This window comes from Oryctolagus cuniculus, chromosome 10, assembly GCF_051225735.1.
Source record: "Oryctolagus cuniculus isolate XC-2025 breed Fujian yellow rabbit chromosome 10, ASM5122573v1, whole genome shotgun sequence".
In the NCBI taxonomy this organism is placed as follows: domain Eukaryota; kingdom Metazoa; phylum Chordata; class Mammalia; order Lagomorpha; family Leporidae; genus Oryctolagus; species Oryctolagus cuniculus.
The window spans coordinates 101044413-101056320 of NC_142876.1; the positions used below are offsets into that span (position 1 = coordinate 101044413).

General features: G+C 51.5%; 1 protein-coding gene across 3 annotated transcripts in view; it reads right to left on the reverse strand.

Moving 5' to 3' along the window:
- Positions 1–11525, reverse strand: part of BSN (bassoon presynaptic cytomatrix protein) — a 109074-nt gene extending 97549 nt beyond the window's left edge. For all 3 annotated transcript variants that reach the window (XR_007921916.3, XR_007921915.3, XM_051852441.3), the window contains exon 1: positions 11157–11525. Coding sequence is in view for 1 of the 3 variants with exons in the window: in XM_051852441.3 (XP_051708401.1) it covers positions 11157–11374 (218 nt within the window). In the remaining 2 variants the exon portion in view is untranslated. The remainder of the gene's footprint in view (positions 1–11156) is intronic.
- Between the last annotated feature and the right edge of the window lie 383 nt (positions 11526–11908).

Genomic DNA, 11908 nt, shown 5'->3' on the forward strand with positions numbered 1-11908 from the left:
TGAGAGACTCAGACAGAGTTCCTGGCTCCCGGCTTGGCTTTGGCCTGGCCCAGCCCTGGATGTTGTGGGCATCTAGGGAGTGAACCAGTAGATGTAAGCCCTCTTTGTGTGTGTGTGTGTGTGTGTGTGTGTGTGTCTTTCTCTTTGTGGTTCTGCCTTTCAAGTAGATAAAAAATAATATACTTTTAAATGTATTTCAAAAAAATAAAGCAGCAGTGCAGAGGCAGGGTGCCAGCCAACCCCTCTCTTGGGTCCAGCTTAATTAAGTGGTCATGTTGTCCATTCTGAAAAAATGCCCTCCAATGTGATAGAAAAGCAATCCATCTAACGACCCTGAAGAGTGCATGCTGTACTTCCGATTTATGACCTTGCTTTCACATCATCAAGGGGGCTCAAGAGCAGTGGCAAGCACCACCCTTCCTTTTTAGTCATCTCACAGAAGATGGCTGTCAGAGGCAGAAGGCACTTTGGATATTATCTGGTTAAATCTCTCATTTTACGGATGAAAAACTGAAGTCCTACCCCAGCCAGCTTCCAGCACCATTAAGATTGATGAAACCCTGAATTGCGGACCCCCACCCAGGATGACTCCACCGCTCTGCACTCTGTGCCCCACCCCACCCCATCCTCTGCTCCACACCCTACTTCCTGGTCCTTCTTCCCCCCTCAAAGCCCTCCCCACCCTCTGGCTACGTCTTCCATCTTCTCAGAATGGAGGCAAGGAAGTGACACAGCTCTCCAGCTGTGTTCAGTATACGCTACTCTGCTCTGCTGACGGCTGCTGGCTGCTTTTCTTCTCAATCGCTCATCTTAGGCCTTTGGAGCTCCCGACAGAATAAGTTAATGTTGTGAATGTGTTTTGTAAGCTGCAAAACACCATGCAAATCTAGGCTCTACTATTTTAGAAAATGAAATAATACAATCCCTTTTAATCATGCTCTCATTTATCTTCTGCAAAGACTAGGCAGTAACAAACTCTTAGGAAGAGAAAATTGAGGGTAAAATCTCCATCCCAGACTGTGAGCCCTTGAGAGCAGAGCCCATATTGTCCCTTACTTTGTTCCCGACATGTCACCCAGAGAAAGGTATCCAATAGGTACTCAGCAAAGACTTCCTAAATCCACGTATACAATTTTACTTTAAAAGTTTTCTAGGGGCCGGCACTGTGGCATAGCAGGTAAAGCTGCTGCCTGCAATGCCAGCATCTCATATGGGTGCTGGTTCGAGTCCTGGCTGCTCCACTTCCTTTTTTTAAGATTTATTTTATTTACTTGAAAGACAGAGTTAGAGAGAGAGGTAGAGACAGAGAGAGGGGTCTTCCATCCGCTGGTTCACTCCCCAGATGGCCACAACAGCTGGCACTGCACCAATCCAAAGCCAGGAGCAAGGAGCTTCTTCCAGGTTTCCCATGCGAGTGCAGGGGCCCAAGGAGTTAGACCATCTTCTACTGATTTCCCAGTCCAAAGCAGAGAGCTGGATTGGAAGTGGGGCATCCGAGACTAGAACTGGCACCTATATGGGATGCCAGTGCTTCAGGCCAGGGCTTTAACCCGCTACAACACAATGCCGGCCCCTGGCTGTAGAAGCAGCAGAAGAAGGCCCAATCCTTGGGCCCCTAAACACAGAAGCAGCTCCTGGCTTCGGATCTATGCAGCTTCAGCCATTGTGGCCATCTACGGAGTGAATCAGCAGATGAAGACCTCTCTCTCTCTCTCTCCATCTCTGCCTCTCTGTAATTCTGCCTTTCAAATAAATAGATAAATCTTAAGGAAAAAAAAAAAAAGCTTTCTAGGGGCCAGCACAGTGGCATAGCAGATTGAGTCACCTGTGATATCAGCATCCATATAGGTGCTGGTTTATACCCTGGCAACTCCACTTCTGGTCCAGCTCCCTGCTAATGCACCTAGGAAAGCAGCAGAAGATGCAGAAGACAGTCCAAGTGCTTGGGCCCCCACATCAACATGGGAGACCTGGAAGAAGCTCCTGGCTCCTGACTTTGGCCTGGCTCAACTCCAGCGCTGGAATCATTTGGGCAGTGTACCAGCAGATGGAAGATCTCTGTCCCTCTGTGTCTCTCCCTCTCTCTCTGCCTTTCAAATAAATAAATAAACCTAAAAACAAACAAACAAAACTTTCTACTGGAACAGGTTAGGTTGCTGCCTGTGAGGCTGGCATCCCATAGGAGCATTGGTTTGAGTCCTAGCTGCTCCACTTCCAATCCAGCTCCCTGCTAATGTGCCTGGGAAAGCAGCAGAAGATGGCCCAAATGTTTAGGCCATTGCCACCCCTGTGGAAGACCCAGATAGAGTTCCTGGCTCTTGGCTTTGGCCTGATCCCGTAACAGCTGTTGCAGCCATTTGGGGACTGACCCAGCAGATAGATGGAAGACATTTCTCTCTCCCTCTCTCTCTCTCTCTCTGCCTTTCAAATAAATAAATAAATCTTAAAAACAAAACCAGAAGAAAAGACACCTGTGTCCCAAATCAGAGCAACTGGGTCTGATGTCCAGCTCTGGCTCCTGACTCCAGTTTCCTGCTACTGCAGACCCTGGAAGGCAGCAGTAATGGCTCACACAGTTGGGTTCCTGCTACTCACATAAGAGACCTGGACTGAGTTCCCAGTTCCCAGCTGTTGCAGACATTTAGGGAATGAACCAGAAGATGGAAGTTCTCTGTCTCTCCGTTTCTCAAAGAAAGAAATTATTTACATTGACAAAATTTTATATATTATGTATAATATGTACATATTGTAGAATTGTGAATCGAGATAACTAGCATATTAATTACATTATATACTTGGCTATTGTAGTGATAACAGTTAAAATCTACTCTTGGGGGGCTTGCATTGTGGCATAGCGGGTAAAGCTGGCAACTGCAGTGTCAGCATCCCATGTGAGCACCAGTTCAAATGCTAGCCGCCCCACTTCTGATCCAGCTCCCTGCTAATGCACCTGGGAAAGCAGCAGAAGATGGTCCAAGTGTTTGGGCCCCTGCACTCGTGTGGGAGATTTGGAATAAGCTCCTGGCTTCTGGCTTTGGATTAGCCCAGCTCTGGCCAGTGCAGTCATTTGGGAAGTGAACCAACAGATGGAAGATCTCTCTCTCTCCCTCCCTCCCTCCCTCTCTCCCTCCCTCCCTCCCTCTCTCTCTCTCCCTCCCCCTCCCCATCTCCCTCTCCCTGTCCTCCCTGTCCATGTAACTCTGCCTTACAAATAAAGAAATCTTAAAACACACACACACACACACACACAGATAGTAATATGTCTGTGGTGAAACAGCCACCCAGTATTGCTAGTTATAATTATTAGGACAGCTTTGCCAATATACCTCCACAGGCAGCTCCAACTTACTGCACATGACCCAGGAACAAACTTCCCTCAAGGAAGGGCCAGTCCAGTAGGTTAAGCCACTGCCTGCATCAGTGCACCCCATATGAAAATACCGTTTCAGATTCCCACTGCTCTGCTTCTGATCTACCTCCCTGCTAGTGTGCCTAGGAAAGCAGCGAAAAATGGTCCAACTCTTTGGGCCCCTGCCCCCCATGTGGAAGACCAGGATAGAGTTCCAGACTTCTGGCTTTCGCTTGGCCCTGCCCCAGCTGTTGCGGCCACTTGGGGAGTGAACCAGCAGATCAAAGATCTCTGTCTTTCCCTTTTAAATCTTCTTTTAAAAATTCCTTCAAGGAGGCTCAAATGGTAGGTTCTGGCCCTCCCCACCTCCATCACAAGTTAAAGGGAAGGGCCCTGTCGCTCCCCCTCTTCGTGGAGGAACGACACTAAACCCTGCCTAGGCTTCATATCCGAGTCACGGCACCATTATGTCGCTCCCCCTCTTCGTGGAGGAACGACACAGGACCCTGCGCTGTTCTTTCGTCTGCTCGGCCCTCCCCGGGTTTGCTGCTGGTTCTTCCCGGGTTGGCTGCTGTCCCTTCCACCTCCGTGGAAGGGCGGTTCCCCCTGCCACATTCCCCACTTCCGCAGGGGAGCGGCACACCGCCGGCCGGCTCTCTCGGGGGCTGCACAGGTGTTCCCCTTAGGTGTTCCCCTTAGATGTTCCTGGTGCATGCCGTCTCTCTCCTCCTTTATAGTCCTCCTCTGCCAATCCCAACTCGGCTGCCCACACGCCGAGTACGCTGCTCTCCTCCAATCAGGAGCAGGTCCTGCTGTTTATTGGTTGAACTGGAGGCAGCTGGGTAGAAGCTGTTTTCTCCTCTCCCAGCGCCATATTGTGGGAGAGCAGATGCATAGAATAAGTCTTAATTCGAGTAACTTAGTCTAGTCCGGGTTGCTCCCCACAGGCCCATTCAGAAATGCAGGACCAATGACGCAGGGGAAGATTTACTGAAACTCCTAAATCCCATCTCCTGGTAACTTCCTACCCACCTATGAAAAGGCAGACCCAGGGGCCTCTGAAAGTTGCCCTTAAACTTATAAAAAATATATTTATTTATTTGAAAGTCAGAGCTACAGAGAGAGAGACAGAGAGATCTTCCATCTGCTGGTTCACTCCCAAGATGGCGACAATGGCCAGGGCTGAGCCAGGCTGAAGCCTTCTTTTGGGTCTCCCACATGAGTGCAGGCACAGTAGCAGGGAGCTGGATTGGAAGTGGAGCAGCCAGGACTTGAACAGGAACCCATATGGATGCTGGTGTCGCAGGCAGTAGCTTTACCCAATACACCATACTGCCAGCCCCCCTGCCTTAAACTCAAACTCAGAACAAAACTGAATGAGGCCGGCGCCGTGGCTCACTGGGCTAATCTTCCACCTTGCGGGGCCGGCACACCGGGTCCTAGTCCCAGCTGGGATGCCGGATTCTGTCCCGGTTGCCCCTCTTCCAGGCCAGCTCTCTGCTGTGGCCAGGGAGTGCAGTGGAGGATGGCCCAAGTGCTTGGGCCCTGCACCCCATGGGAGACCAGGATAAGTACCTGGCTCCTGCCATCGGATCAGCGTGGTGCGCTGGCCGCAGCGCGCCGGCCACGGCGGCCATTGGAGGGTGAACCAACGGCAAAGGAAGACCTTTCTCTCTGTCTCTCTCTCTCTCACTGTCCACTCTGCCTGTCAAAAAAAAAAAAAAAAAAAAAACTGAATGAGAGGGGAGAACTTTAGAAAAGGAACAGAAAAGTCACCTACTGTATTGTTCTCTGACTCCCAAGTCAGTCCAAAGCCTGACTCCACCTTCAGTGATCACCTGTCCTCTCCATGTCTGAAGCCTTCAACAAACCCTTAGAAAGCTAGAACCTTGGGGCGGTGCTCTGGCACAGTGGGTTAAGTTGTAGCCTGCATTCCATATGGCATGGATTTGAGCCCCAGCTGCTCCACTTTCCATCCAGCTCCCTGCTAATGCTCCTGGGAAAGTAGTGGGCCCCTGCACCCACATGGGAGACCCAGAAGATGCTCCTGGCTTCAGTCTGGCCTAGCCCCAGCCCCTTGACTGTTGTGGCCATTTGGGGAGTGAACCAATGGATGGAAGATGTTTCTCTTCTCTGTCTCTGTAACTCTGACTTTCAAATAAATAAATGCATTCCTTACCTCTGCACTCACGGCCTGGGCACATGAAGTTAAAAAAAAAGAAAGAAAGAAAGAATCTCACAGGAGCTGAGATGCCACCTGGGACAATGGCATCCCATGTAGGCATGACTGGATTCGAGTCCCAGTTCTGCTTCTGATTCCAGTTTCTTGCTGATGCACACCCTGGGAAGCAGCAGGTGATGGCTCAGGTACTTGGGTCCCTGCCATCCACCGGGGAGACACAATTTGTTTGAGTTCTGAGTTCCTTTTTTTTTTTTTTTTTATGTATTTATCTGACAGATAGAGTTAGACAGTGAGGGAGAGAGACAGAGAGAAAGGTCTTCCTTCCATTGGTTCACCCCCCAAATGGCTGCTACAGCCAGAGCTAAGCCAATCTGAAGCCAGGAGCCAGGTACTTCTTCCTGGTCTCCCACGCGGGTGCAGGCGCCCAAGCACTTGGGCCATCCTCCACTGCCCTCCTGGGCCACAGCAGAGAGCTGGACTGGAAGAGGAGCAACCTGGACTAGAACCCGGCACCCATATGGGATGCCGGTGCCACAGGCGGAGGATTAACCAAGTGAGCCACGGCGCCAGCCCCAAGTTCTGAGTTCCTTTGACCTGACTCTGCTCCCCAGCTGTTGAAGGCAACTGGGAGCAAAGCAGAGGATGGAAGATCTCTCTCTCTTCTCTCTCTCTCTCTTATTTCAAACAAATAAAAATAAACAATTTTTAAAGCAAGAATTTCTTGGCCAAAAGAATAAAATTTGAAAATGAATAGCTTCTAGGTTTAATGCCCAGCTTACAGGAAAAATATGGGACACATATCATAAATGACATCACAGGGAAGTAATCAGCATGACCCAGAATCTGGGAAACCACAGGGCAACAGACATAGTTCTCTAATGTAAATATTGCAGGGGGTAAAAAGAAGGAACCAACAGATTTAAGGAAATTGCAAATACAGATCAAACAAATGCAATGTGTAGATCACCATCCAAACAAGTGAACTTTAAAAAATAAATTCAAGGGGACCAGCGCTGTGGCATAGCATATGGGTGCTGGTTCTAGTCCCGGCTGCTCCACTTCCGATCCAGCTCTCTGCTGTGGCCTGGGAAAGCAGTGGAAGATGGCCCAAGTCCTTGGGCAACTGCACCCATGTGGGAGACCCGGAAGGATCCCCTGGCTCCTGGCTTCGGATTGGCACAGCTCCGGCTGTTGCAGCCAGTTGCAGAGTGAACCAGCGGATGGAAGACCTCTCTCTCCCTCTGCCTCTCTCTGTGTAACTCTGACTTTCAAATAAATAAATAAATCTTTTTAAATAAATAAATAAATTCAAGGGGCCGGTGCTGTGGCATAGCAGGTAAAGCTGCTGTCTGCAGTGCTGGCATTCCATATGGGTGTCAGTTCATGTCCCGGCTGCTCCACTTCCCATCCAGCTCTCTGCTATGGCCTGGGAAAGCAGTGGAAAATGCCCCAAGTCCTTGGGCCCTTGCACCCACATGGGAGATGTGGAAGAAGTTCCTGGCTCCTGGTTTCAGATCAGCTCAGCTCCAGCCATTGCAGCCATTAGGGAGTGAACCATTGGATGGAAGACCTCTCTCTCTCTCTCTCTCTGCCTCTGCCTCTCTGTAACTCTGCCTTTCAAATAAATAAATAAATGTTTTTTAAAAAATAAATTCAAAAGACAATTAGAAAAATTATCTGGATATATGTTGTATTAAGGGGTTGTTATCCTATTTAGATGTGATTATGGCACTATGGTTTTGCTTATGCAAAGTCCTTATCCTTGTAAAAACACACTGGAATTCTTAGGATGAAATTTTGGGATGTCTGGAATTTGTTTCTGTGAGGAGGGGGAAGTGAGGGAGGTGAACACAACTTGATTGACTACAAGATGATGGTATGTATGGCCAGCAACAGGAACACAGGAGTTCCTCTGACCATTCTCTCTACTCATATATTTTAGAAATTTTCCATAATTTTTTAAACAGATAGCCTTTCTTCTCCAATATCCTCATTATAAGTTTATTATTAGTTTTTTAACTCAACAGCATCTTATCAGTCTTACTAGCACTGGGAGCGACTATATTATCAAAGCTACCCCTCTTTCTTGCAAAAATGGTTGCCCACTTTGGGTAAAATTTTGACATTATTACCATTCAGAGGTGAGATCACTTTAATGCATTCCCTATTCTCTTCCTCTCTCCCTGTCACTCTGCCTTTCAAACACTAAATAAATAAACCTGAGAGAGAGAGAGACTGAGTGTAGTTCTCAGAGCAGCCTTGCCCACCTTCTAGCAAATATCCAGGTTCTCTGTACTCAGCTGCCTTTCGCTCAAAATATTTCCATGGTGTAGGAGGTAAAAGTGAGCAGAGGAGACCTGGTTGTTGATCACGGATTCCGACAGGAAATGAGGGAGAGATGCCTCACCTGGCTTTGCCAGAGCTCCTGCCCAGCCCGTCATTCAGCCTCATTCTTTGGTCACTGTCCCTGCCTACACAGACCATACTCCCATACTGTTTCTCTCTCCACCTCTCCTAACTCCATCATTGTTCCAGGATGTCTCAGGTCTCTCTCTATCCAGAAGCTTGCCTCTGCCTTTTTTTTTTTTAAGACTTATTTACTTATTTATTTGAAAGTCAGAATTACAGAGCGGGGGTGGGGGAGAGACAGAGATAGACATCCATTTGGTTCACTCCCCAAATGGCCACAATGGCCAGAGCTGGGCCAATCCAAAGCCAGGAGTCAGGAGCTTCCTCCGGGTCTCCCATGTGGGTGGGGGGGCCCAAGGACTTGGGCCATCTTCCACTGCTTTCTCAGGTGCATCAGCAGGGAGGGAGCTGGATCAGAAGTGGAGCAGCAGGAACTTGAATCGGCGCTCATTCGAGATGTGAGTGCTGTAGATGGTGGCTTTACCCACTACACCACAGTGCCGGCCCCTTGCCTCCACCTTTCTACTCCTCCCACTTGACAAGTACAAAGCTGCCCACAGACTCTCTTCTGGGTTTTTCCATGATGTGGCTCAGCAATAGCCAAAAGCCAAATATGACCAATCAGACTGTGGCAGTATAATCATGTGTGTCTGTATAGATGAACTCCATTAATTAGCATACCTCACTGTACATTGGACATATATTCATAAATAAAGAAACCAATGAATGAGAGAATGAATGAATCATGCCCCTTCCTCTAAGAGGATGCAGCCCACACTGCGGCACATAGCTTGGAGGTGGAACAGGAGACAGAGTTCAGCCTTCTCCCACTCTGGCAATCCTTGGGGAAGACACTGCCTATACAACAATACCTGGCAACCCTCATGGTTCAGAAACAGAAAGCCCTTCCTTGAAGATCCTGACGCCCAAAACTCCCTATCACCCTGATGGCTAAGAGGCAACACTATGGGTGTGGCAGCATTGCTGCTCGTGGGATTCAAACGCTGGAACCACCCCCTCACAGAGCCCAAGTCAGCTCAGTCTGCGGACGACAAGATGAATTCAGCCTGGGGGACAAGGGAATTCCAAGTCCCCAGAACCTCTGTTCCATTTCCCTCTGGGGTTAGTAAAATGACTTCTCCTTTACCTGACCCCTACCCACTCTGTGAGGCTTCTGGCTGCTCCAAAATTCACAGTCTTGCTGGAAACAAGTATGTCCCTGTGCCAACACTCTTTCCTGAATGCCCAGAAGCACTTGCCACAGGGTTCTTTCTCCATCAATGGGCCAATCTGTTCAGCAGCATTTCAAAACAGAACATGCTAAATTTGGCATCAGGTACCCGAGACGCTCTGGTGAGAGGAAGTAGGAGCCACTCTGACACTGAAGGAGAAACGGACCGTGGAGGTGCTGCTCAGCCGAGGTGCTATGCTAAGCCGAATACCAGCTGGAAGAGGAAGTCCACTCCTAAAGGCCCTAGTGCTATGCTTTGGTGACAAACAGCCAGCTCATCTCCCGGACCTGCGAGCTGCAGGACGTCAGCACCACAGACCCACGTGCAGGCCCAAATGAGAGACGGTGTGACTGGTGAACCCAGCAGGGGCTCATGGCTCCCCTCACCCACAGCAGTCTGCCCTGCAGCAGCATGCATAGAGGAAACACTGAGTAGGGTTATGAACGGTGGACAGCAGGCTCCTTTCTGCCCCTCCGACCCACCCAAGTCTTCCCAAAATACTTCACGTGCTTGGTTCTGCAACACCTGAGAAGCTACAAGCAGAGCAGCCTGTTTGGTTACTGGACGAATAACGCCAAATTCTCCATGTCGAGAACTCCCCCAGAACGAGGTGTTTTTCCATTCAGCTGTGGCAGGTTCCCCTTGGAGGGAAAGCACTACAGCCTGGGTGAGGCTTGCTCAAGGTAAAACCCAAACAGCAACTCAACACGCAGCAAAATGGACAGTGCTCAGTGCTGGCTGTGCTAAGAGCCGTGTGCCAGGCAGCTGCATTACTGTAATGGCCAAGGGAAAATGCACAAATGCCACCTCTAAAAAGGGTGCTCCCAGGTTTTCTTGTCTGCGGCAGGTTTCAGGCTACCTAAGAGCCTTTATGACTACTGGCCGTCTAAGACAAGACTTCCGAGGAAGTCAACACACGAGAGGCACAGCTGGACGGCTGGAGAATCCAGAATTATGCTCCCTCAGAATGGATGTGCTCCCACACAGAAAAGCCAGCAGACACAGAGCGGGCAGCAAGCGCCCCCTCCTCCAGGTTCTGCCACTCCCTGGGTCTAGCTGCTGTCAAGAGGATGCCTCCCATTGTATCCTGTCATGTCTTGCTCCTTCCCCTGGGTCTTTAGTTCACTGACTTAATACACTTTGGCATTCCCCTGCCCTGCATTCACTGCCACCTGATTATTTCTGCAGGACCTGGGTTGGCATACATCTAAAGCAAGTTGATTCCGTAGTATTTGATCAGTTCTGTTCTGTGTAAAGCATTCTCTGTGGGTTTCAGCTTTCCCATCGGTTTGAGGTGGTGATGTGAATCATGAGGCAATAAGAATATAGCTGGTGCTGGAGGATTCCATAGCATTTTGCTTCACCCCGAAGTGCTTCCCTAAGCCTTACTCAAAGCACATGACCCTTTGAGTATGGTTGGGCCTGCTGGTGTACAGTGGGCAGTTTTCCTTCTCCCAAGATGGTTACAGCCACTAAATGCCTGAGGGAAGTGCAAGACCAAGTTCATGGTTCAACTATTTCTCTATCTTTCTGTTCCTCGCAGTGACACTTATCTTCCGTGACAGCCACTCCCATTGTGCTCTTTCCTCGGCCCAACACAATGGACATATGCAGACACTGGCAGGCAGGGAGGACGTTTTCCATCCCACTGCCTCCCTGTGCAGAGGGACCAGGCTAAGGTTACATAAGCCCCTCCTGGGCGGTTGGGCCCGGCTACGGGGGGAAGTGAATTTGGGGTTCGTGACGGAGTCACGGTCTGCAGGCCCCGACTGACCCTGTGCTCGCCATACTCCCTCAGCAAGGCAGGGCAGTCGGAAAGGAAGAGCCGCTTCCCTGTGACCACCCGGCTCACAGCAGCCTGTCAGGGTTCAAAGCATGGCCTGACGTGGAACCTCCCCGTCCACCCCAGATCGCGGGGTCCCAAGCTCCGGCCCAGCCTCAGGCTGCAGCTCCCCGCCCCCCGGTCGCCGAGACGCGCGCTTACCTGCCCGAGCCCGAGCTGGGACCGGGGCCAGGGCCAGGGCCAGGGCCAGGGCCCGGTGGTCCCGCGGTCGCCCGCGCCGCACCCGCCGTGGGGAGCTGTCCGCCGCCGGCTGGTGCTGAAGGCGGCTTCCCTGCGCCGGGGCCCGGGCCCGGGCCGGGGCCTCCTGGCGGCAGCGGCCCGTCGCCAGCACCGCCTTCTAGGCTGGCCTCGTTGCCCATGGCAGGCAGGCGGACGGGCGGGCAGCGTTGGGGTCGCACTACGCCCAGGCGGGCGGCTCCCGGGTGGTGCTCACACTCTCGGAGCCGCCGCCGCCGCCGCCGCCATCTCCCGGCTGGGCTCGCGCCGCCGTCTGCCGCTGCGCATGCGCGTCGCGCTCGCCCCTTCCCTACACACGCCCACCCCAACCCCCGCCCCGCGCGCGCTCCCGCCTGCCCGCGAGGACGCGTGTCCACGCGCCAGCCTCGGGGTCGCTGGGAAACGGCCGCCGGCGCCCGCGCATGCGTTCTCCAGGGTAGGCGCGCTCCGACTGGATCCCAGCTGGGGTTCTCCGGACGTTCCTACCGCACAGGTGTGGAAGGTCACTGGCGGCTAGATACGGCCGCGGGAGCGTAGCGTCGTGCCCTGCCCAGGAATCAGTGGTGCTCTCGGCCCCGGGGACTCGGGACTGGGGACTCTCCGGATATAACTTGACAGTCGCAGCGGGTGGGAGCCGTGGGGCCCCCAAAAGACGCATAGGAGTTGGAAAGGCAAAT